The sequence below is a fragment of the Hemitrygon akajei genome, chromosome 17, assembly GCF_048418815.1.
Source record: "Hemitrygon akajei chromosome 17, sHemAka1.3, whole genome shotgun sequence".
Lineage (NCBI taxonomy): Eukaryota > Metazoa > Chordata > Chondrichthyes > Myliobatiformes > Dasyatidae > Hemitrygon > Hemitrygon akajei.
This window is the reverse complement of record NC_133140.1, coordinates 1,065,135-1,090,945: the sequence shown is the minus strand read 5'-3', so window position 1 is coordinate 1,090,945 and position 25,811 is coordinate 1,065,135. Positions and strand designations below refer to the sequence as shown.

Here is a 25,811-nt window from a genome sequence, read left to right as displayed (position 1 = left end):
CACTGAGAGGCCAATGCTTCGGAAAACTGTGGTGAAATAAGAAACAAAATCAAATAGGCAAAGAGTGCATTCGAAAATATTTGCAGATAAAGTTAAAGGATTTATAAATGCTGGTGTTTTATAAAAGGAAGATGATAACAGTGGAAAGGTAAGGATTATTAAGGACTGAAACTGCAAACAACATATGGTGAGAGAAGACATGGCATTCTCTCAAAGAATAAGAGTATGAAATAATTGGCATGGGGAAAATATAGAACTCTGAGTAGGTTACCACAGGACTGGAAGATGGCTTACAGGTACCGACAAGGTAAATTAAACTAACTCTGGTGAGCATTTGAGGAGTATTGGAATTCATCTTTTAGACAGGCAGGTTAGTCAAGGATAGCTAGAATACATTTGAGAAAGATAAGTGCCAGTAAAGATAGGGCATTTGAGCACCACACAAAATGCTGGAGGAACTCAGCAGGCTAGGCAGTATCTAGGGAAAAAAAACACAGTTGACACTTCAGCTCAAAACACTGACTGTACTCTTTTCCTAGATACTGCCTGGCCTGCTGAGTTCCTCCAGCATTTTGCATATGTTGCTCTGATTTCCAGCATCAGCCAATTTTCTCTTGTTTAAGATAGGGCATTTGATGGAGTCCAGACATTGATAGATTCTGGATTGGTCAGCACATGAAGGGATAGAAATTTGATGGGCCAAATGGCCTAATTCTACCCCTATATCTTGTGGTCTTATGGATTTTAGAAGAATTCCACATGGCTGATTAAAACCATTAGCCTCCAAAGTTTGGTTGGTGGGGTGGAGATACGTCTCTACAAAAGGAGGTGTAAGGTGCTCCTTCTGGCCGCTAGGCTGGAGGTCACCTTGGGAAAGATGTATCACCTGCTTAGCTCACCCAGACCCCATCAGGGTCACATGGAGCCATGGGAGCAAGTGGTGGATGGTCAGAGGAGTAACTAGTGCACATCACAAGTCCTGGTTATGTGACCATTGCCACGTGGCAGACAATCTCTGAGGACTATTGATAATGACTGGGGTCACTTGTCTTGTAAACACACTGCCCAGAAGAAAGCAATGGCAAACGACTTCTGCAGAAAAATATGCCAAGAATAATCATTATCATGAAATGACCACTATCACCCTCATCAGAGATGTGACACATAGCCTGCAAAGGAAAACTAGAGACTTAGTTACAACATAACTCAGAGGCAGGATCCAAAGGCTAATAGTTGACTTATGTTTTTATGACTGGAACTGTATGCAGTGGGTTTCAGAGGGGTAAATGTTGGCTCCATAGCCTGTAACAGTTCATATTGATGATGTTAATATAGACAGCAAGAATTGGGGTGACACAGAAATTAGTTGTAAGGTTGAGTATGAGGCAAAAAGCTACAGACTTCAGTAAGAAGGACAACAATTTGGCAAAAGGAAGTCAATCCAGATAAGGATGAAGTAATGCATTTGGGAATGTAATCAAAATAAACAAGAAGATTGAATCAAAAGGACCTTGGAATTCATGTCCTTCAATCCCTGTAAGTAGCAGAGCAAGTAGATATGGTGATTGAGGCAGGATATGGAATATTTCTCTTTGTTATTACAGTAGCTCTGTCAGCAAGGCAGTATTTGTGATTCTATCACTGCCTCTCTGCTAATGCCCTTGGTGTTGCTAATCAATCAACCAGTCTAAACCATTGCAAATCATGGCAAGCCAATGCAATAAAAAGCCCGGTCTCCTGGGTCCACAGCTATCCTCCAATGCCATCTTTATCTTCCTCCACAGCAAGCTATTAAGCTTTCAACCAGCTAAGGTACCAGCTGGGGAAGCACTGTAAAGGAGCACTTAGACAAGCACTAAGATGCACCACATTTTTAAATCTGTTAACATGTTCAAGTGCATGCCATAACAATTAGCAACAATTAACAAAATGGGGATTTAGTAGAATGGTAATGCATTTACTGAGTTCTTTTTGGGTAGTTGTTGGGATTTACTGTGGTGTTCCATGATATCCTATTTCAGATGTCTACATCCATTGAATTCAACTTTATCACTCGGACTTCCGGTTAAGACGGCGATGGCTAAAAACTATTGCTCTGTTTTATTCCTTATCTCTGCGCTCCTTCTCTCCTTTTTAACTCCAAACTGTTAAACTTTTTATTTTCCTATCTGCCTGCGATTACGCCTGTTTTGCGATGGCTTCAAAGACCACCAAATCCGGGAAGAAAGAAGCTCCTGCCGCTGCCCTTCAGGCGAGATTACCTTGATTTTTCTGCAACACAGACAGGAGATAATAGCTGAAATTAAGTCTTCTATTAGTTCGGTGAATTCGAAATTGGATTACATTATGTCCATGGTGGAGGATCATGCCCGACGCATATCACATCTCAAGTCTACTACAGATATGCTAGACCTCCATTTTAAAGAGCTGGGAAGCGTTTGTTCCAATTTAAGAGATCATAACAATAAGTTATTATCCAAAATTACTGATTTGGAAAGTCAGAGCAGACGTCAAAAGAAAAGAAAAAAAAACTTTAGTTTGTAGTGCTAAAAGTTTTCTTCTTTGTAACCGATACAAAATGGAGATGATGATGATGTAAGAAAGAGGAAGTGGGATTATGGGATGATTTTTTTTTGAAGAGCTTGCTGCTGTTATTTGGTAGCTTTCTTGTTTTGGGGTCGGGAGAGAGGGAACTCTAATGCCAACATTATTCATAGAACCTTTAGATATTTGTATTATTCAGGACATTTTTCTGTCCTGTTTTTATTGTTTTACACTTTTGCCCCAGAGCTGTTACTTGAATTTCAGACAATGCTTATGCCTACTATTCTCTGTCTTTTTCTAAAGGACAATGGTTAGTCCGTTGAATTTTGTAAACTGCAATGTTAAAGGATTGAACCATCCTGTTAAAAGAAGGAAGGTGTTTTCACGTCTTTAACAGCTTAATGCAGCAATTGCTTTTTTGCAAGAAACACACATTCATAGTTCTGATAACTCTCGTCTTATGTCTGGATGGGTGGGGCAGCACTTCTATTCAACTTTTCAGGCTAAAGCCAGGGGTGTTTCAATTCTTATAAATCAAAATGTTCCCTGTGAGCTTCATAATAAAGTATCTGATACAAATGGTCATTTTATTATTGATTCGAGGAAATTATATAAACATTGGTAGTCTTGGCCAATTTAGATGCCCCCAATTCGGATGATGTGGAGTTTCTTGATCGTTTCTAAGGGGTCAAATAATTTCATATACTGTGATTTTAAATAGAAAGACCCATAAAGAGCGATTAAATCTGGTTAATCAAATTAAAGCAATAGACCAACTATATGCCCAGACTAAAAATCCGGAGCTGTATAAGAAACGAGTGGAACTTCTAACTAAGTTTGACCTAATTTCCACTCACCCAATTGAACACCAACTTTTGGAAAGTAAAAGCTTATTTTATATCCATGGTGATAAATCCGGTAAAGATTTAGTCGACCAACTAAGACGTTCCAAAGTTAAACAATTTCTTACAAAAATTCAAATGGACAATGGGAATATTACCTTGAATCATTCTGAAATTAATGATAAATTCCAGAACTACTATTCTCAACTCAATACTTCTGAATCCCCAGACGATAATACTCCTGTTGAGCATTTAAAATAGTTCAAACATCCCTACGCTTTCTCCCGATTTTAAAGCTAAATTGAATGCACCATTACCACTAGAGGAAATATCACCAGCTATATCTATACTGCAGTCTGGGAAATCTCCTGGACCTGATGGGTTCTCTGCAGAATTCCACAAATCATTTTCCTCACTGCTTTTGCCTCAACTAATGTTAGTTTTAACTGACTCGTTAAAACATGGTAAATTGCCAGCATCATTTAATGAGGTATGTATTATTCTTTTAGCGGAAAAAGAATAATACGTGCCTCATTAAATGATGCTGGCAATTTACCATGTTTTGACCTCATACAGGCCGATTTCATTGCTAAATGTTGATGTTAAAACTTTGGCTAAAGTTTTGGCCCTGCTTTTTGAGATAGTGATTTAGATGCATATCATATTTTTTACTGAGTTAAGTATTGTATGTAATTAGTTTTGCTACAACAAGTGTATGGGACATTGGAAAAAAAGTTGAATTTCCCCATGGGGATGAATAAAGTATCTATCTATCTATCTATCTATCTATCTACTTTTAATTATTTCTGAAGACCAAACTGGTTTTATTAAAAATCGCCTCCTTTTTTTAAATATACAGCATCTATTTAATATCTTATACTCATCTTCAGCTGGGATTCCTGAATGTGTCATTTCTCTAGATACGGAGAAAGCGTTTGATCGTGTGGAGTGGAATTATCTTTTTGCGGCTTTAGGAAAATTTGATTTTGGACAAAGTTTTATTATGTGGATTAAATTGTTATATTCACATGCCACTGCTTCAGTCTCGACTAATTCTCAGCAATCCCAACCTTTTAGTCTTAAACGTGGCACCCGGCAAGGGTGTCCCTTAAGTCACTTACTTTTTGATTTGGCTATAAAGCCATTGGCGATTGCATTTCAAAGTTGTGCTGAATTGATGGGGATTGGGGGTGGGGGGGTGTTGAGTACAAAGTCTCTCTTTATGCTGATGATCTTTTACTTTTTATATCAAATACAACTATCTCCTTATCCCCAATGTTTTCACTCCTTAATAAATTTATTCAGCTTTCCAGATACAAACTTAATTTACATAAGAACAAACTTTTCCCGATAAATAGAGAAGCACAAGCACTAGAATTTCATAACTTCCCCTTTAAAGTACACCCTATTCTCGTTATATGAGTCTTCATACAATGCGGATTCACAGTTATGCGAGGAACATATTTCTACCAATGTCTCTTTAAATGCGTCCAAAACTCACAGTTATGTGAGAACTGCTTTCCCACCAATACAAATCACATGTGCAAGCCTCACAGTCTCACTCCCGCCAGTCCCGCATTGGTTTTGGAAAGGTGTGGATGTGCGATCTTGCACTCTTAAACTTTTGTTGTTTTTACCTACGGTACAGTGATTTTGTGCTCGAAATATTTAACTGTGTCTTGTAAGTGTCCGACGTCATGTCCTGGGCCATCAGCCAACTGGCAAAGAACCCCTTTAAAACTTGAAAAAAGTTGGAAATTATAAACAGCGCGGCATCAGCTGAAGGTAACACAGCTCTGGGACACTACTGCCGGGAACAGAATCTTGCCTTTAAAGTTCTCTTGTTGCTTGACAATGCGCCAGCATTTGGCAGCATTCATCGTAATATAGCAGTGCGTTTCCTGCCGCCTAACACAACATCGCTGATTCAGCCACTCGACCAAGGTGTGATCCAGATTCAAGGTGTTTATTTTTATGGCAAGCTATCTCTCAGCTGCTGCAAGCAACAGAAGATTTTGAAAATCCTGGGAGTTTACCAACCGTGAGGGAATGGTGGAAGTCGGAAAACTTGGCACAAATGACAATGGACATGGACCCAAGTGTAGAACGGAGCCAGAATTTCTATCGATCCCTGCCGTCAACCTTTCTTCCCTGCAAGCAAATTTAAGCTGAAAACCAAAATGCTGCCAAGCAAACAACCCTCACCACTTTCTTCAAACCGGTGTCATCTCCTGCTGCCGTTCTGTGAGTCTTCCTTCACCCCTTGCTGTGCTCAATGTCCACCTTATCCACGTAAAGCTGCCCGACACCACAACAACCACTCATCTCCCAGAGCGAACACACCTGCCACTGTTGGTGAGTACTGTACACCCTAGTATGTTAACTTTCTATAATTTATTACATTGAATATTACCTTAAATTGATGAAATATAATACTAATGTTGCCTTGTGGTACTGCTTTTGTGTCGTATTGGTATGAAAATGTGAATAAATTGCAGATAAAACATATTTAAGAAGCCCTCTGGAACGCATCCCAATTTTCTCCATTTAAATAATTATTCACATTATGCGTCGACTGCGAGGAATGTATCCCCCACATATAATAAGGATAGGGTGTAGTAAATAATCAATTTATTTACCTTGGTATTACAGTAACAAGAAATTATAAGCGTCTTTTTGGAGAAAATTTTACTAATCTTTTAAATCATACAAAACAGAGCTTAGCACAGTGTCCATTGTCCATGTCTTTCATAGGTTGAATTAATGTTGTTAAAATGTTTATTCTTCCTAAATTTTTATATTTATTTCAATCTTTACCAATTTTTATTTCTAAAGTTTTTTTTGATTCATTACATTCTACTACTTTGTCCTATCTATGGAAGGGCAAATGTCCCAGACTAAATAAAGCTCATCTTCAAAAACTTAAAAGGGTAGGTGGTATAGCCTTGCCCAATTTTCGTTTATATTTCTGGGCATACGTTGTCTTATCTTTAGGTCTTACTTTTATAATCAGTCTGACTGCCCAATATGGGTGGCAATGGAGTGGAATTCTAATAAGGATCTCTCCATCTCCGTGCTTCTTGGATCTGCACTTCCCTGCCATTTGCCTAAATCAATTGTTAATCCAGTTATCAGACACACTCTGAGAATGTGGACTCAGTTCAAAAAATATAATGGCTTCACGGTTTTTCTCTCTCTAGTCCTATTCTACGTAATCATCTTTTTCAGCCTTCTATGCAGGATTTAACATTTCTAGATTGGCACAGAAAGGGCATTAGGTGTTTTGAAGATCTTTTCCTAGATAAGCGCTTTGCAACTTTTGACAATTGTCTGTAAAGTTTGGCCTACCTAACACTCATTTCTTTAGATATCTCCAAATTAGACTTTTTATCAACCTTTTAATACCAAACTTTCCTGAGGTACCCATTAAAAATGTTGTGGATTTGTTTCTTCGTATGAATCCATTGGGTAAAGGTTTAATTTCTATTATTTGAGATATGTTAAACAACAAAATTAAAACTGCCTGGCAGCATAATTTAAATTTTTCTTTGTCCAACGAGGTTTGGGATTCAATTCTCAGGTCAGTTAATTCAACTTCTCTATGTGCTCGACACTGCCTTTTACAGTTCAAGGTGGTACACAGGGCTCATATGTCTAAAACTAAATTGTCGCGGTTCTTTCCTGATATCAGTCCCTGTTGTGATAAGTGTAAAGGGGGCGAGGCCTCTCTTATTCATATGTGTTGGGCTTGTCCTAGCTTGGAAAAATTCTGGAGAGATTTTTTTTAACTTTATCTCATATACTTTAATTGCTATTTGGAACCTAACCCTCTGATTGCTCTTCTTGGTACTTTGGGAGAAGTTGACATGTATTTAATTCTGACTAAGTGCCGTACATTGTCTTTCACCTCTCTTTTGGCCAGACATGCAGTCCTTCTTAGGTGGAGAAATGCTGCCCCTTCCACCCATGCTCAATGGCTTACAGATATTATGTCCTGCTTAGGCCTTGAAAAGATTCATTATTCACTTCTTAATTCAGAGATAAAGTTCCAAAAGGTGTGGGGACCTTTTCTTGAATATTTTCATAATGCCCGTTTAGATTAAGGGTGCATCCCTCCCTTTTTTTTCTTTTGCATTTAAATCCCTTACTTCCAGCTTCTTACAGTTAAGATTTATGTTTTTTTTCTGTATAAACATATTATAGTTTAGGTAGTAGTCAATATACCTTCTTTTTATAAATACAGCCCTGTGGTGATATACGAGGAAATCTGCAGATGCTGGAAATTCAAGCAACACACACAAAATGCTGGTGGAATGCAGGAGGCCAGGCAGCATCTGTAGTCAGAAGTACAGTCAATGTTTCGGGCCGAGACCCTTCATCAGGACTAACTGAAAGAAGAGATTTGAAAATGGGGGGGGAGGGGAGGGGGAGATCCGAGATGATAGGAGTTACCTTTGTTATTGATAAAATGGCCACTGAGTGCGAGTTTGTGGTCTTATGTTGCTGTGGCCAATCTACTTCAAGATCAAGGTTCGACATATGTGTATAGAGATGCACTTCTGCACACCACACACTTCTGTTGTCATGCATGGTTATTTGAATTACTGTCGCCTTCCTGTCAATCTGAACTAGGCTCTTCTGACCTCTCTCATCTCCACTCACAGAACTGCTGCTTGCTGGATGTGTTTTTTGTTTTTCGCACCATTCACTGCTAACGCTAGAGACTGTTGTGCATGAAAGTCCCTGGTACCAACAGTCAAACCACTTCATCTGGGTCCAACAATCATTCCACAAAGTCAGTCACTTAGATCACATTTCTTGCCCATTCTGATGTTTGGTCTGTGGCAACTGAACCTCCTTCCATGCCTTGAGTTGTTGTAACATGATTGGTTGATTAGATATTTGCATTCACAAACCAGTATACAGATGTACCTAATAAAGAGGCCACTAAATGTAAAGTCTTTAAAACTTCTTTCCATTTTAATCTTAAATCCATGTCCTCTGGTTTTTGATACCCTCTAGGATGGGAAAAAAGATTCTATTTACCTTATGCAAACCTCTTCTAATTTTATCTCCCTCCTTTGAGACCATAAAACACTAAGACAGGAGCATATTTAGGCCATTCAGCCCATCAAGTCTGCTCTGCCATTATATTATGGCTAAGTCATTATCTTCCAACCCCATTGCACTGCCTTCTTCCCATAACATTGATGCCCTCACTAATCAAGGACCTATCAAACACCGCTTTAAACATATCGATTAACTGGCCACTGCAGCTGTCTGTGGCAATAACTTCCACAGAATCAGCACACTCTGGCTAATGAACTTCCTCCTCATGTCTATTCTAAAGGTACGTCTCTCTATTCTGAGGCTGTGTTCTCTGGTCTCCCACTTATAGGAAACACCCCTTCCACATCCACTCTATCTTGGCCTTTCAACATTCAATAGGTTTTAATGAGATCACTGCTCATTTTAAATTCCAGGGAGTATCAGCCCAGAGCCACAAAAACACTCCAAATACGTTAACCTACCAGCTCACCGGCCTCCGTGTCCAGCACGTAATTCTCCCAAACTTCCGTCATCTCCAACGGGATCCTACCACCAAGCACATTCAAACCCCCAACCTCTACTTCCCACCACACTTTTGCTTTCCGCAGGGACTGCTTCCTACGTGACTCCCTCATCCATTCATCCCTCCCCACTGAACTGGCACATCTGCCCCTACACCTCCTCCCTCACTACCACTCAGGGTCTTAAACAGTCCTTCCAGGTGAGGCGACACTTCACCTGTGAGTCTGTTGGGGTCATTTACTGCGTTTGGTGCTCCTGACGTGGCCTCCTGCATATTGGGGCCCCCTGATGTAGATTGAGAGACCGCTTTGCTGAACATCTACGCTCCGTCCACCAGAACATGTAGGATCTCCCAGTGGCAACCCATTTTAATTCCACTTCCTTTTCCCATTCGATATGTCCATTCATAGCCTCCTAAACTGTCGTGATGAGGCCACACTGATGTTGGAGGAATAACATCTTATATTCCGTTTGGGTAGCCTCCAACCTGATGGCATGAACATCAATTCCTCAAACTTCCAATAATGCCCCCCCACCCCCTGCCTTCACCATTCCCCATCCCCTTTTCCCTCTTTCACCTTATCTCCTTGCCTGCCCATCACCTCCCTCTGGTGCTCCTCCCCGGTTTCTCTTTCTTATATCGCCTCTGTCTCTTTCACCTATCAACTTCCCAGCTCTTTACTTTATCCCTCTCCCTCCAGGTTTTACCAATCACCTGTTTTTCTCTCTCCCTTCCTCCCACCTTTCTAAATCTACTCCTCAGCATTTTTTTTGGTCCTGCCAAAGGGTTTCAGCCCTAAATGTCGACTGTATCAATACTCTTCGAGATTGTCAATGGTCGCATAACCAGGACATGTGATGTGCACCAGCTGCTGCTCCCATGGCTTCACGCAGTCCTTATCAGGAGGCAAAGCAAGAGCTACGCCTTGCCCAAGGGTGACCTGCAGGCTAGTAGAGAAAATAAACACCTCCTTTGATAGAGACAAATCTCCAGCCCACCACCCCCCATTTCATAGATAAGGAGGCCAAATCTATCCACAAAAGTCCAACGCAGTCTGGCAAATGCCTCATAAAGCCTCAGCATTACATCTTTGCTTTTATATTCCAATCCTCTCGAAATAAATGCTAAAATTGCATTTGCCTTCCTTACCAACGACTCAACCTGCAAATTAACCTTTAGGGAATCCTGCATGAGAACTCCCAAGTCCCTTTGCTCCACTAATTTCTGAATTTTCTCCCTGTTTATAAAATGGTCTATGTCTTTGTTCCTTCTACCAAAGTGCATGATCCAACAGTATGTTCCATCTGTCACTTCTTTGCCCATTCTCCTAATCTGTCTTCCTCATCTCTACCTGTCCCTCCACCTACCATCACGTTGTCTATGAACCTGCCACAAAGCCATCAATTCTGTCATCCAGATCATTGGTGCATAAAATGAAAAGGAACTGTTGAAACTCCTATCAGTACAGAACACCAGTAGTCACCGGCGGCCAAACAGAAAAGGCCCCATTTATTCCCACTCTCTGCCTCCTGCTAGTCAGCCAATATTCCATGCTTGTATCATTCCTGTAATACCGTGGGCTCTTGTTTAAAATTCAAGAGGACGACATCCATTGACTCACCTTTGTCTATCCTGCCTGTTCTTTCCTTAAAGAATTCCACCAGATTAGTCAGGCAAGATTCCCCCTTAAGGAAACCATGCTGACGTTGGCCTATTTTATTATGCACCTCGAAGTACACTGAAATCGCATCCTTAATAATGAACTCCAACATCTTCACAATAACTGAAGTCAAGCTAACTGGCCTGTAATTTCCTTTCTCTTGCCTCCCTCCCTTCTTTTCAGAAACAGAATCAGGTTTGATATCACCAGCATGTGTCATGAAGTTTGTTACACGGCAACAGTACGTTGCAATACATAATTAATTAAGTAGTCTAAAAAGTGAAAAATGAGTAGTGAGGTAGTGCCCATGAGTTCAATGTCCATTCAGAAATCTTATGGCAGAGTGGAAGAAACTTCCTGAATCACTGGGTGTGTGCCTTCAGGTTCTTGTACCTCCTCCCCTTTGGTAGCAATGAGAAGAAGGCACATCCTGAGTGAGCAGGGGTCCTTAATGATGGATGCCACCTTGTTGAGGCATCAATCCTTGAAGATGTCCTGGATGCTGGGGAGGCTGGTGCCCATGATGGAGCTGACTGAGGTTCACAACATTCCAATCCTGTAAAACGACTCCCCCACCCACACCCCCATACCAGATGGTGATGCAGCCAGTTAGAAAACTCTCCGCAGAAATTTGCAAGTATCTTTGGTGACATCCCAAATCTCCTCAAACTCCCAATGAAATCATGTTTCCTTTGTAACTGATGGGCCCAGGATGGATCCTCAGAGATTTTCTCACCCAGAAACTTGAAATTGCTCAACCTTTCCACTATGATCACTCGATGAGGACTGGTGTGTGTTCCCTCGACTTCCCCTTTCTGAAGTCCACAATCAAATCTTTGGTCTTACTGACACTGAGTGCAAGGTTGTTGCTGCAACACCACTCAACCAGTTGATCTTTCTCACTCTTGTACACCTTCTCATCACCAGCTGAGATTCTGCCAACAATAATTCTGTCATCAGCAAATTTATAGATATCATTTGAGCTGTACCTAGCCACACAGTCAAGAGCGTAGAGCTTGGGCTAAGCACGCATCCTTGAGGTGCACCCGTGTTGATTATCAGCAAGGTTGAGGATCCAGCTGCAAAGGAAGGATAGCCTTCCATAACACATACCTGACCTTCTTGTGTAGTCGTGCCACAGGTTTAGCCCTCAGCTGACTCCAAATCTCCTGGTTCAGGCATGGGTTTCAATTCGGATGTATACAGTATGTTCTCAAAGGCACATACTCATCCACACAAATTTTAATGAAGTCAGTGACAACTGTGACATATTTATTCAGACTCGAAGATGACACCCTGAATATTGAGTCCACTGACTCAAAACAGTCCTGTTTGTGCTCCTCAGCCTCCCTTGTCCATACCTTCTTGTTCTTCTCTCCGGGTGCTGTGGTCTTCAGTCTCTGCCTATACTCAGGGAGTAGAAGTACAGCCAGGTGATCAGACTTCCCGAAGTGTGAACGTGGGGTGGCACAGTGAGCGCTCTTGTTAGTTGTATTGCAGTGCTCCAGTGTGTTGGCTCCTCTGGTTCCACAAGCGATATGTTGGTGATAATTATTTAGGAACTTTTTCAGGCTGGCCGGGTTTAAAGCCATCTAAGTGATGGGGAAGGCATCAGGGTGTGCTGTTTCACGCCTGCCCAAAACAGACTGAACATCGTTGCCAAAATAATGGCTGAAAACTCCTGCTACAGATAAAATGGACGGAACTAGATCGCTAGATGTTCCAGGTCGAGTGAGCAGGACTGGGACAGAACTGCCATGTTTGTGCACCACAACATGTTAATCAAAAAGCATACTCCACCTCATCTGCCTTTTGAAAGACACAGCAGTTCTATTTTGGCAGTGAATTGGGCAGCCAGCAAGACAGACAGAAAGACAGACAGACAGACATACATACTTTATTGATCCCGAGGGAAAGCTGTATCGCTGCATCTGGAATGGTGGGTGATAACCAAGATTCTATGAAACAAAAATCACAACATGATCTGATGTCCCTCTGGTACAGCAATCTTGCTCTGAGGTCTTGAATTTTACTTCCCAGAGACTGTACATTTGCTAGCATTATAGACGCTAGTAGAAGTCAGAGCCCCTCTTCTTAGACAAACTTTTAAACCAGCGCAGTATCCTCTCTTCTGCTATCCTAAAGGGTTGCACTTGCAACCAGAGTCTGCTGCCCAACATTTTTCAACTTTAAGTAGCAATAGATCTTTTAAATGTTTTAAAACAATGTTGCTTACTGTCTTATCCATGGCTGTAGCCATGCAATCCCAGCTGTACCAGTCTAAATATGGAATACTTGAAGAATTCTATCAGAACTGCTGGCACAAGTCTTAATGTCACCACCAGATTATTTCTCTTAAAGAGTGGAGTGATATTTGAAATTTTCCAGTGCTCCAGAACCATTCTAAAATCTAGTGGTTCTTGTAAGATCACCACTAATATCTCCACAATCTAATCAGCTACCTCTTTCAGAACCCTGGGGTATAGTCCACCTGGTCTATGTGATTTACCTACTTTCAGATTTTTCAGCTTCCCAAGTATCTTCTCCCTAGTAATAGCAACTACCCTCACTTCTGTCCTCTGGGACTCTTGAACTTCTAGCAGTATGAACATTGAAGACTGCTGCAAAGTGCTTTGTAAGTTCATCAGCCATTTCTTTGTCCCCATTACAACATTTTCAGCATCATTTTCCAATAGTCTAATATCCACCCTCACATTTCTTTTACTCCTCATATATCTGAAAACCTTTGGTATCCTCTTTTATATTATTGGCTAACGTACCTTCATATTTCATCTTTTCTCTCATTATTGCTTTCTGTTGACTTCTGATAGTTTTAAAAGCTTCCTAACTTCCTCTAATTGTTGCTATATTATATGGTTTCTCTCTTGCTGTTATGCTGTCTTTGACATCCCTTGTCAAGCAAGGCTGATCATCTTCCCTTTAAAATATCCTTCTTTAGAGTGTGTCTTGAGGGATTATGAAGGTGAAGTGGGACAGCCTTTTCCCCAGTGGCTCCATCCAGAAGCTGCTCTAAAAACCATTATCTCGTAAGCATTCTACACACTTGCTCTCTTGGGATCCTGCACCAACCTGATTTTCCTACTCTACCTGCATATTTAACTCCTCCATAACTATCATAACATTGTCCTTTTTACATGCCTTTTTGACCTCCTGTTGTAATTTGGACCCCACATGCCAGCTACTGTTTGGAGGCCTGTGTATAACCCCCATCAGGATCTTTTTACCTTTGCAGTTTCTTTACTCATAAGGATTCTACGTCTTTCAATCTTTTGATCTTCTTTCAGCTGCGACTTAATGATACCCACAATATCATACCTGCTAATCTCTAACTACGTCACAAGATTTGACAGCATTGGTGCTGCTTCCTGCACCCATACTGAGATTGATGATTTCATTAACTTTGCCTCCAACTTCCACCCTGCCATCAATTTTACTTGGTCCATTTCCAACACCTCCCTCCCTTTTCTCAATTCCTCTGTCTCACTGGCTTTCACAGCTATCTGGACTATACCTCTTCCCATGCTGTCACTTGTAAAAATGCCATCCCTTCTCTCAGTGCCACCGTCTATACTGCATCTGCTCTCAGGATAAGGCTTTTCATTCCAGAACTACTGTGATGTCCTCCTTTTTCAAAGACTGGTGTGTCCCCTCCTCCACCAACAATACTGCCCTCACCCAAATCTAAGCCATTTTGCTCACATCTGCCCTCACTCCATCCTCCCACCATCATACCAGGGGTAGGGTTCCTCTTGTTCTCACCTACCATTGCACCGGACTCTGTGTCCAGCACACAACTCTCCGTAACTTCCACCATCTCCAATGGGATCCCATCACTAAGCACATCGTTCTCTCCCCCCACTTCCCCCTTTCCACAGGGATTGCTCCCTATGCAACTCCCTTGTTCACTCATCACTCCCCACTGATCTCCCTCCCGGTACTTATCATAGCAAGTGGATCAAGTGCCACATTTGCCCCTACACCTCCTCCCTCACTACCATTCAGGGCCCCAACAGTCCTTCCAGGTGAGGCAACACTTCACCTACAAGTCCGTTGGTGTCATCTACTGTATCTGGTGCTCCCTGTGTGGCCTCCTGCATATCGGTGAGATCCAGCGTAGATCGGGAGACCGCTTCACCAAGCACCTTTGCTCCATCTGCCACAAAAAGCAGCATCTCCCGACGCCCACCCATTCCCATTCCTACATGGCAGTCCATAGCTCTCTCTATTGCCGCGATGAGGCCACGCTCAGGGTGGAGGAGCAACACCTGACATTCTGTCTGGGAACCCTCCAACCTGATGGCATGAACATTGATTTCTCAGACTTCCAGTAATTGCCCCTCCCCACCTTCACTACTCCCCATTCCTGTTTCCCCCTCTCACCTTAACTCATTACCTGCCTATCAACTTCCTCTGGTGCTCCTCCCCTTCCTTTTCTTCCATGGTCTTCTGTCCTCTCCTATCAGGTTCCCCCTTCTCCAGCCCTTTACTTCTTTCACCAATCAACTGCCCAGCTCTTTATTTCACCCCTCCTGCTCTCCCATTTCACTTATCACCTACCACCTTGTAGTTCTTCCTCTCCTCCCCCACCTTCTTACTGCGACATCTCCTCTTCCTTTCCAGTTCAGATAACAGGTCAGCTGTTTACTCTTTTCCATAGATGTTGCCTGGCCTGCTGAGTTCCTCCAGCAGTTTGCATCTGTTGTTTTGGATTTCCAGCATCTGCTTTTCTCATGTTCATATCACTACATGATCATTTACTTTTTTTGTATATTCAAATATTAACATCTTCAGTCCTGTACTCCTCATCTTTTTCAATGTTGCGCTCCATGTTACACATCAACTCATCTCACTGATTGTAATTCTGCCCTGTTCTTCCTCACAGTCTCACTATACATTGCACCTACTTGTATACCTCAGCCCTATCACATTGGTTCCCATCCCCAATCTGATTTATTTAAAACCTCCCCAACAGCTCTAACAACCTGTCTGTAGGGATACTAGACCCTTTGAGTTCATGTGTAACCCAATATTTTTTGTACAGGTCATACCTTGCCCAGCAGAGATCTCAATGATCCAGAAGTATGAAATCTGAACCACTTCCTCTGCCGACTCATCCTATTCTTACTGAGTCAAGGCACAGGCAGCAATCCAGAGCCAGGACCCTTTGAGGTCCTGCTTTTCAGCTTGCTCCCTAACTCCCTACATTCTCTCTTCAGGACCTCATCCCTTTTTTTATCTGTGTCATTGCTACCAATATGTACCTAACTTGCAGTGTTCATCCTCCCCCTTTAAAATGAAGTCGCACCTTCAACCTCCTTCATCCAAGGAAAGCAAACCCAGCTGAATCAATCGCTCCCCATCACAAAAGGCCTCCATTTGAAGCAACATCATGGTGAATCTCCCACATTCTCTCTCCAGTACAACCATACCCTTCCTACAGTCTGACAACCAGAAATACAAGACACCAAGTGTGCTCTTGCTACTGTTTTGTAAATTTGCCACATAATAACCCAACTTCTATATTCTATAGTCAATCTATGAAGGCAAAAATACCATCTGCCTTCTTCACCACTTTATCTAGCTTTATTTCTAAATTGCACAGTATTTGCTGTAAAATATATCATAATCAGACTTAATATCATTGACATGTTGTAACATCTGTTGCTTTGCTGTAGCAGTACAGTGCAATACAGTACCTTAAAAACTATAAATTATAATAAATACGTATATAAAAATTAAATAAATAGTGCAAAAAGAGTAAAAATGTTGAGGTAGTCTTCATGGGTTCAAGAGCTCTTCAGAACTCTGATGGCAGAAGGGAAGAAACCATTTCTAAAATGTTCAGCATGTGTCTTCTGGCTGCTGTCCTTCCTCTGGTGACAGCAATGGGAAGAGGGTATGTTCTGCACAATGGGGGACTCTTCATCAGAACCCATTCTGCTTTTATTTGCATAAAATCATAACAAAGGTCCTGGTTATTCATCTCCCACCACAGTGCTTGGTGAAAGATTTGTATCTGTTCTGGTGTACCAGCTTATCCAACTTTAACATCGTCAATAGTTTAAAACTATCTTTTGTTTAACTGTCCTGAACCACCCTAAATTAGCATTCCTGTGTAATAGAAACAACAGATGTGACAGGCATTATAAATTCTTTGGAAAGTACAGTAAATGGTAGAAGGTCAAGAAGGTTAATCCACTGCAGAAAATTAAAATCCAGTTGTTGTTTTGATGACAACTGAGATTGTCTTAATTAGAATATGTTGAAAACCACAAAGTGTACAGTTTGTAACTAAACATCACTTTCTAAAATAAGCTGCAGGAATGACAGATGTACATGAAATCTCACATGTAAAGCAATTAGTAACTTTATGGAGTATTTTCTCTTTTTAATTACTGTAAATTACTTACCATTTTGGCTGTGATGTTGGCTGGGACGAGGGATTCATTAGACAGGCTGAAGGTCTTGGGGACATCAGATAAGACATTGATCTTCCCCCAGTCAATCTCTGTGCAAGTGACTTGGACTACTGGACCCTCACCTGTGCAGGTTAAGTGGACTTGCTAGTTCAAAAGAAAAGTATTGCATTAATACTGCTGTCTGGTTAATGAATGGTCAGCACTAAGTTATTATTAGTAAAGGCACTAAAAATTACTTTTACTTACAATTACAGAATTAAAGATGCAAAAACAGGTCAAGTAACTTAGGACAGTATTTTTAATGGCAGGATCTTGAGGAGTATTGCTGTACAGAGGGATCTAGGGGTGTCAGTCCTTAGTTCCCTGAAAGCAACATATTCATCTGCCTCTGTCATATTTATCTCCACTATCAGCCCCACGTAGTACATTCCAGGCATCCACCCTCCGTGTAAAAACTTGCCCCACACATCTCCTTCGAACTTAACCCTCTTTCACCTTAAATGTATGCCCACTGTTAATAGATATTTCAACTCTTTTTTTTTATTCGGAGACAAAGACTGGATGTCTACTCAATCTATCCCTCTCATAATCTTATAAATTTCTACCCGATCTCCCCCAGCCTCCACCACTCCACACAAAACAACTCAGAGTTTGTCCAACCACTCTTTACAGCAAATGTTCTATAATCCAACCAGCATCCTGGTAAGCCTCTATGGCACCCCTCCCAAAGGTTCCATATCCTTCCTATAATGGGGTGACCAGAATCAAATGCAATATCTCAGATGTGGCCTAACCGGAGTTTCAATAAGCTATCACACACTTTCCGACTCTCAAACTCAATGCCTCGACTAATAAAGGCACACATGCCATATTTCCCTTTTTAACCATCCTATCAACCTATGTAGACACTTTCAGTGAGCCACGAACTTGGACCCCAAGAACCCACTATACATCAACATTGTGAGGAGTCTTCCCTTAATCATCTCCTCAAAAAAGTCAACCAAGTTAGTAAGACACGACTTTCCCAACATAAAGCCATGCTGACTATCGTTAATTAGGCCATAATTTTTCAATTGCTCATAATCCCATCCCTAAGAGTCCTCTCCAGTAAATTCTGTACCTCTGACGTGAGACTTGCTGGTCTGTAACTTCCAGAATTATCCATATTTCCCTTCATGAATAATAGAAAAACATTAACTACTCACCAATCCTTTGGGACCTCACCTATGGCTATAGAAAAATAAAGACATTGATCAAGACCCCAAAAATCTCATCTCTTGCCTCACTCAATAAACTGGAGGATATTGCATCCAGCTCCGGTTGTCACATGGAGGGGCAAGGGTGCTGGGAGAGGACCCACAAGCAGGACACAAACACTTCTTTCTTAGGTTCAATAAAATAGTGTTTATTACTCGCTACACAGAGAACCGGGAAATCAAGGAGGACAAAGAGGAACACGTACCTCGGACTAGGAGACTATGGACTTTGATCACCGTGGACCTTGGAATTGGGAACTGGGAACATGGACCGCCGCAGACCTTGGACTTGGATATTGGGAACTTGGATCGTCGCGGCCATGAATGGGACCCTGGGGACTGGGACTGCCGCGGACCTTGGACTTGGAGTCAGGGAACTTGGATCGCCGCGGACCTTGGACTTGGACATTGGGAACTTGGATCACCATGGACCTTAGACCTAGAGATTAGGACCTTGAATTGCCGCAACCAGAACATGGACACCAGGATTGCCACAGCCAGAATATGGACACCATGGTTCGCCGCAGCCAGAAATGTGGACACTCAAACACAGGACAGGAACGTCGAGCCAGAACTCCGCCTTCAACTCAGGCACCGAGCCGGGACTCTTCGAGAGAGAGATAGACACGGACAATGGGCATGAACATCGAGCCAGGACTCCGCCTTCAACTCAGACACTGAGCCGGGACATTTTTTCGAGGGATAGACACGGACACTGGGAATGAACGTCGAGCCAGGACTCCGCCTTCAACTCAGGCACCGAGCCGGGACTCTTCTTCGAGGGATAGACACTGACACTGGGCATGAACGTCGAGCCAGGACTCCGCCTTCAACTCAGGCACCGAGCCGGGACTCTTCGAGAGAGACATACACGGACACTGGGAATGAACGTCGAGCCAGGACTCTGCCTTCAACTCAGGCACCGAGCCGGGACTCTTCGAGAGAGAGATAGACACGGACAATGGGCATGAACATCGAGCCAGGACTCCGCCTTCAACTCAGACACTGAGCCGGGACATTTTTTCGAGGGATAGACACGGACACTGGGCATGAACGTCGAGCCAGGACTCCGCCTTCAACTCAGGCACCGAGCCGGGACTCTTCGAGAGAGACATACACGGACACTGGGAATGAACGTCGAGCCAGGACTCTGCCTTCAACTCAGGCACCGAGCCGGGACTCTTCGAGAGAAACATACACTGACACTGGGCATGAACGTCGAGCCAGGACTCCGCCTTCAACTCAGGCACCGAGCCGGGACTCTTCGAGAGAGACATACACGGACACTGGGAATGAACATCGAGCCAGGACTCTGCCTTCAACTCAGGCACCGAGCCGGGACTCTTCGAGAGAAACATACACTGACACTGGGCATGAACGTCGAGCCAGGACTCCGCCTTCAACTCACCCCTGGCAGTTTGACCTTGCCCGGACCCACTCTGGCGAAGGAAGGTGAATTGCTGGCACTCCGATGCGGGCTGGATAACTCTGGCTCGTGGTAGCGACGGCAACTTGCTAAGGCTTCTTAACACCCTCACCCTGAACGGCTAAAGCCAGGGGCTTATAAGCTGCCGGTTCGGGTCGAGAGTAGATTACCTTAGTGGCCAAGCTCAAGGGACACGTGAAACGGAATTAGAAGGGAACAAGGAGTCAATGGTCCGGATCATAACGCAACCTAACTAAATTTAAAGGAGAACTGATCAGGACCATGATACCGGCGATGCTTTCATTTTACTTTCTTTAAGAGACCTGACACCATTTACTTCTGTATTTTAAAATGCCTCAGCATATTAGCACCCTTCATACTGATTTCACTTTCCTACGTCGTTCTTCTTGATAAATAACCATATGCAGTACCTTACCCATATCCTCCTCCTCAAAGCACATATTGCATACTATATCCCTGAGTAGTCCTACCTGCTCTCTAGAAATTCTCTTGTCCTTGGTGTATGTCGAGAATGCCTGGGATTCTCTTTAATCTGACTTACTAAGAACTTTCCATGGTGCCTGGAGGTTTTCCTAAGTCTCTTCATGAGTTTCTTTCTGGCATCTTCATAAATGTCAAGGCTTTGTTTGATTCTTGCTTCCTAACCTTCACATAATGGGGTGACCAGAATCAAATGCAGTATCTCAGATGTGGCCTAACCAGAGTTTCAATAAGCTATCACACACTTCCCGACTCTCAAACTCAATGCCTCGACTAATAAAGGCACACATGCCATATTTCCCTTCTTAACCATCCTATCAACTTATGTAGACACTTTCAGTAAGTCAGGCCTTTCTTCTTGACTAAATTCATCAACTCTCTTGACATACAAGGTTCTTTTACCTTGTCATCCTTGTCCTTCCTTCTGTCTAGAATATACAGTACCTGACCTTCACGCAGTTGCAGTTAGTCTTTACAGATCCTCCGCACATCAGATGTGACTTGCCCAAAAACAACTGCTCCCAATTAACTCTCTCTAGTTGCAGCCTAAAAATCTTGTAACTTACCCTGATCTATACTTGTGGGAGAATATTAAATACATAGCAATTTCAAACCTTTATGAGTTGTGGCCACTGTTACCAAATACCAAGCTCATTACCCAATACCATGTTCACTTTGGTCCCTCCTCTGTTGGACAATCTATATACTGATTTAAAACACCTGCCTGGACGGACCTAACAAACTCTGTCCCATCTAAACCATGTGCACTAGAAGGAGATATGTCTCTATATTACGGAAGTTGAAGTCACCTATGACAGCAACCTTTTTGTCTTTACACTGTTCTCAAATTTGCCTGTGTATCTATTCCTCAATGTCCTGGGGTCTATCGGGGAGTCTGTTATATAATCCAACAATTTATTACACCTTTCCTACTTCTCATACAAACATCCAGCTCAGGCACCCATCACATCCTTCATCTTACCTTTACTGCATATATTTCTGCTTCTTTCTCTCTCCAATGCTTCTCTGTCTCTACCTTAAATGTTATTCACCTCAACTGGTCTTTGTGGTGATGCGTTCTGCTTACATTGTTCTTGGGTTTAGAGATGTAAAATGTGTACTTATTGTTCATCCCTGTTGTTCAGAGAAGAGCTTTGGGTCTTTATTCTATTAGCAATTATCGGTATAACTGAGTGGACTGCATGACTATAAGGTGAACTATGGAACTAGAGTCACATGCAGGTTAATTCTGAAGATGCCAGTGAGCAGCATGACTAAAGGCGACGTTCATGAAACTCCTTCTTCATCTTCTTTCAAATATGACTGTGCAACCCACACTTTGATGGTGTGACTTTGCTGCCTCTGAGGAAGTTTGGTGAGCTTTCAAGCAAAGTGCACAGCTGGAGGCCATGAAGCAAGGCGATGGGGCTAAGCCCAAGATTGACTTCATTTCTCGCCAATCTCACCAGCTAAAGCATTGAGAAAGATTGAAATTGATGAAGATGAGAGTGGGAAGTGAGCAAGTGTTCAGCACAGACAATCTATGTTGTCCCTCTCTCCCTCTTGCTCGCTGCTCCCAGAGGACGGTGCGTGTCTTCAACCAGTCTCTCTCTCTCACTCTTGCTGCAGGCTGCCAGAGGATGGTGCTGGAGTCTCGGGTCTTGAGCAAGGTTTAATCAATGTGGTTTGTGGATCTATAGTTCACATTACAATGTATTTCTGGTTACTCCTTTCCTATTCCTATTTTATGTAATTTTGATCATGGCAGACTGCAGTGAAAAAAAACAGCACAAATTGAACTGAACAAAACTGAATGTTCCCAGACTATTTCAAAGACTTGTAGTTTGATGTCTTATAGGTGTTTTTGCTCATTTTTGCCATTTGTGCATGTATTTTTTCTGTCAGTGTGGGGTTTGATGTTTTTCTTTGAACAGGTCCCATGGTTTTCTGTTTTGTGGCTGTCTGTGAGAAGATGAACCTCAGGGTTGTACACTGAAGACATACTTTGATAATAAATGTACTTTGAGTCTTTGAATTACAAGATTTCTGAAGGACATTAATGATGAGATAGATTGCTTCAAAAATTTGGCACATTTCAATTTTGGTTCCAGACCATAAAATAAGTTTAATTAAGTCCGGTTTTAGGCAACGTTCCTGTTTACATCAAGGCTGCTGTGAGCAAGAGGGTTGAGAGCTCCATAACCAATAGTCTGTCTTGTTCCAATCACACTGACTGCATGGCTAAGAAAGCTGACCAGCACCTCCACTTCCTCAGGAAACTAATGAAATTTGGCATGTCTCTTTTGACCCTCCGCAATTTTTATTAATTCACCACAGAAACCATCCTATTTAGATGCATCATTGCTTGTGAATTGCAGAGTTAAGAGCATAGCTCAGCACGTCACTGAAAGCAGCTTCGCCTCCATGAATTCGATTTACACTTATCACTGCCTCAGTAAAGGAGCTGATATAATCAGGGACGTTACACTTTCTCTGTTCCTTTCAGCACAAGATACAAAAGCCTAAATTCACATACAAACAGGCTCAAGGACAGCTTCTACTCCACTGAAATAGGGCTATCAAATACACAAAAATACAACTGCAGATGCTGTGGATCAAAGAATAGTACACAACGCTGGAAGAACTCAGCAGGTCAGGCAGCATCCACGAGTAGCCAACGTTTCGGGCCGAGACCCTTCATCAGGAATGGGGGGGAAGAGAGGGCTGAAGCCCAGTAATAGAGATAGGGGAGGGGGTAGGGCCTAGAGGCGCCAGGTGGAAAACCAATCAGAGGAAAGATAAAGGGGGGAGGAGATAAGCATGAAAGAACTGTAGAGATAAAGAAGCAGAAAGTTGAAAGGGGAGAGAGGCAGAGAAGGACCTGGGATAGGGGAAGGGGGAGGGGGAGGGGGAGGGAATTACCGGAAATTGGAGAATTCAATGTTCATACCACCAGGCTGGAGGCTACCCAGACGGTAGATGAGGTGTTGCTCAAAAAAACAGAAGTCAGCAATAATTCTGCAATTGGTTTAAAATGATGATATTATACTCTTCAATAGAGGCTAACATGTTGAAAAAGCTAATTAAGGCTTGTTTGCTAACTTAGAAGGGATGAAGCAGGAACTAGCGAGAGTAAATTGGAAACAGATGTTCAAAGGGGAAAGCACAGAAGTAACGTGGGAGAAGTTTAGGGACCACTTGAGCTGGGTTCAGGATCGGTTTCTCCCACTGAGACAACGAGAAAATGGTAGGAAAAGGGAACCATGGCTGACGAAACACGTGAGGTAACTCGTCAAGAGGAAAAAGGAAGCATATGTAAGATATAAGAAGCAGGAAGTAGGAGGGGCTCATGACAAATATAGGATAGCCAGGAAGGAGCTAAAGAAAGGACTTAGGAGAGCTCGAAAGGGGCATGAGAAGGCCTTGGCATGTAGGATTAAGGAGAACCCCAAGGCGTTCTATGCGTATGTGAAGAACAGGAGGATGACGAGAAAGAAGGTGGGACCACTAAAGGATAAAGAGGGCAACATGTGCTTGGAAGCGGAGGAGGTTGGGGAGGTCCTAAATGAATACTTTGCTTCAGTATTCACAAGTGAAAAGGATCTTGATCAGGGTGAGGTCGAAATAGAGCAGGCCTGTGTGCTGGACAATGTGGAGATTACGGAAGAAGAAGTGCTGGATCTTCTTAAAAACATCTAGAATGATAAATCCCCAGGGCTGGATATGATACACCCCAGGCTGTGGGAATTGTGAGAAGAGATCACAGGAGCATTAGCCATGATCTTTGAATCCTCTTTGGCTACAGAGGAAGTGCCGAAGGACTGGAGAATGGCAAATGTAGTTCCCTTGTTTAATAAAGGGAATAAGGGAGAAACCTGGGAACTATAGACCAGTGAGACTTACGTCAGTGGTCTGCAAACTACTGGAAAGGATTCTTAAGGATAGGATCTACGAACATTTGGAGAAGTACAGTCTACTCATGGATAGTCAACATGGCTTTGTGAAGGGAAGATCGTGCCTCACAAGCCTGATTGAGTTTTTTGAAGAGGTAACAAAAGAAATTGATGAGGGTAGGGCAGTGGATGTGGTCTACATGGACTTTAGCAAGGCATTTGACAAGGTCCCTCATGAGAGACTCATCCAGAAAGTCATGAGGCATGGGATAAGTGGAACCTTGGCTGTTTGGATAAAAAATTGGCTTAAAGGAAGAAAGCAGAGGGTAGTTGTGGAAGGAAAGTATTCTGCCTGGAGGTCGGTGACTAGTGAAGTGCTGCAGGGATCTGTCCTGGGACCCCTGCTATTTGTGATTTTTATAAATGACCTGGATGTAGAGGCAGAAGGATGGGTAAGTTTGCGGATGACACGAAGATTGGAGGAGTTGTGGATGGAGCTGCAGGTTGTCGAAGATTACAAGAGGATATAGACAGGAACAGAGTTGGGCAGAAAAATGGCAGATGGAGTTCAATCCAGATAAGTTTGAGGTGATGCATTTTGGAAGGACAAAACAGAAGACTGAGTACAGGATTAATGGTCAGTTACTTAAGAGTGTGGATGAACAAAGGGACCTTGGGGTTCAAATCCATACATCCCTCAAGGTCGCTGCGTAGGTTGATAGGGTAGCTAAGAAGGCCTATGGGATGCTAGGCTTCATTAATAGGGAGATTGAGTTCAAGAGTAGAGAGGTCATGATGCAACTCTACAAATCTCTGGTGAGACCGCACTTAGAGTATTGTGTTCAATTCTGGTCACCTCATTATAGGAAGGATGTGGAAGCTATGTAGAGGGTGCAGAGGAGATTTACCAGGATGTTGCCTGGATTGGAGAACAAGTCATATGAAGCAAGGTTAGCAGAGCTGGGACTTTTCTCCTTGGAGTGTAGAAGAATGAGAGGGGACTTGATAGAGGTCTACAAGATTATGAGAGGCATAGATAGGGTGGATAGTCAGTACATGTTTCCCAAGGCACCAATAGCAAACACCAGAGGGCATATGTACAAAATTAAGGGAGGGAAGTTTAGGGGAGACATCAGGGGTAAGTCTTTTACACAGAGGGTTGTGAGTGCCTAGAATGACTTGCCAGGGATGGTGGTGGAGGCTAAAACATTAGGGGTATTTAAGAGCCTCTTGGACAGGAACATGGATGAAAGATAAATAGAGGGTTATGGAGTAGTGTGGGTTTAGTTTTTGTTTTAAGGATTATATGGGTCGGCACAACATGGAAGGCTGAAGGGCCTGTACTGTGCTATAATGTTCTATGGTTCTATGATTTGTCACATGTCAGAAAGTTACTGCTTCATGTACGGATAAAAAGAATCTCCATTGATGATGACGGCTTCACTTTGGACTGGGATTGTGAGTAGTGATGAGTCATAATGAGGGAAAATATTATTACATTTACTGTAGCCAGGAATCCAGAACAAGGAATTTTTTACTTAAGAACTATTTTTCTGACCAATAGAGTGGACCTTCCTTTTGAACTGTGACTCTCAGATTTACTGTCACTAAAGGTCTCCATTAGAACTAGGGTTATCAGAGTTGAGTTCAGTCTCAAAGATCAAGTTGTTTTCTCCT

The 25,811-nt window shown here is 42.6% G+C and overlaps 1 protein-coding gene across 1 annotated transcript in view; it reads right to left on the bottom strand.

The window, feature by feature from the left end:
• The window catches only part of LOC140740438 (hydrocephalus-inducing protein-like), a 579,330-nt gene that overhangs the window by 543,489 nt on the left and 10,030 nt on the right, over positions 1 to 25,811 (bottom strand). The window contains exon 2 of the mRNA XM_073069569.1: positions 17,050 to 17,202. Within this exon, the coding sequence (XP_072925670.1) occupies positions 17,050 to 17,052 (3 nt within the window). The 5' untranslated portion in view covers positions 17,053 to 17,202. The remainder of the gene's footprint in view (positions 1 to 17,049; positions 17,203 to 25,811) is intronic.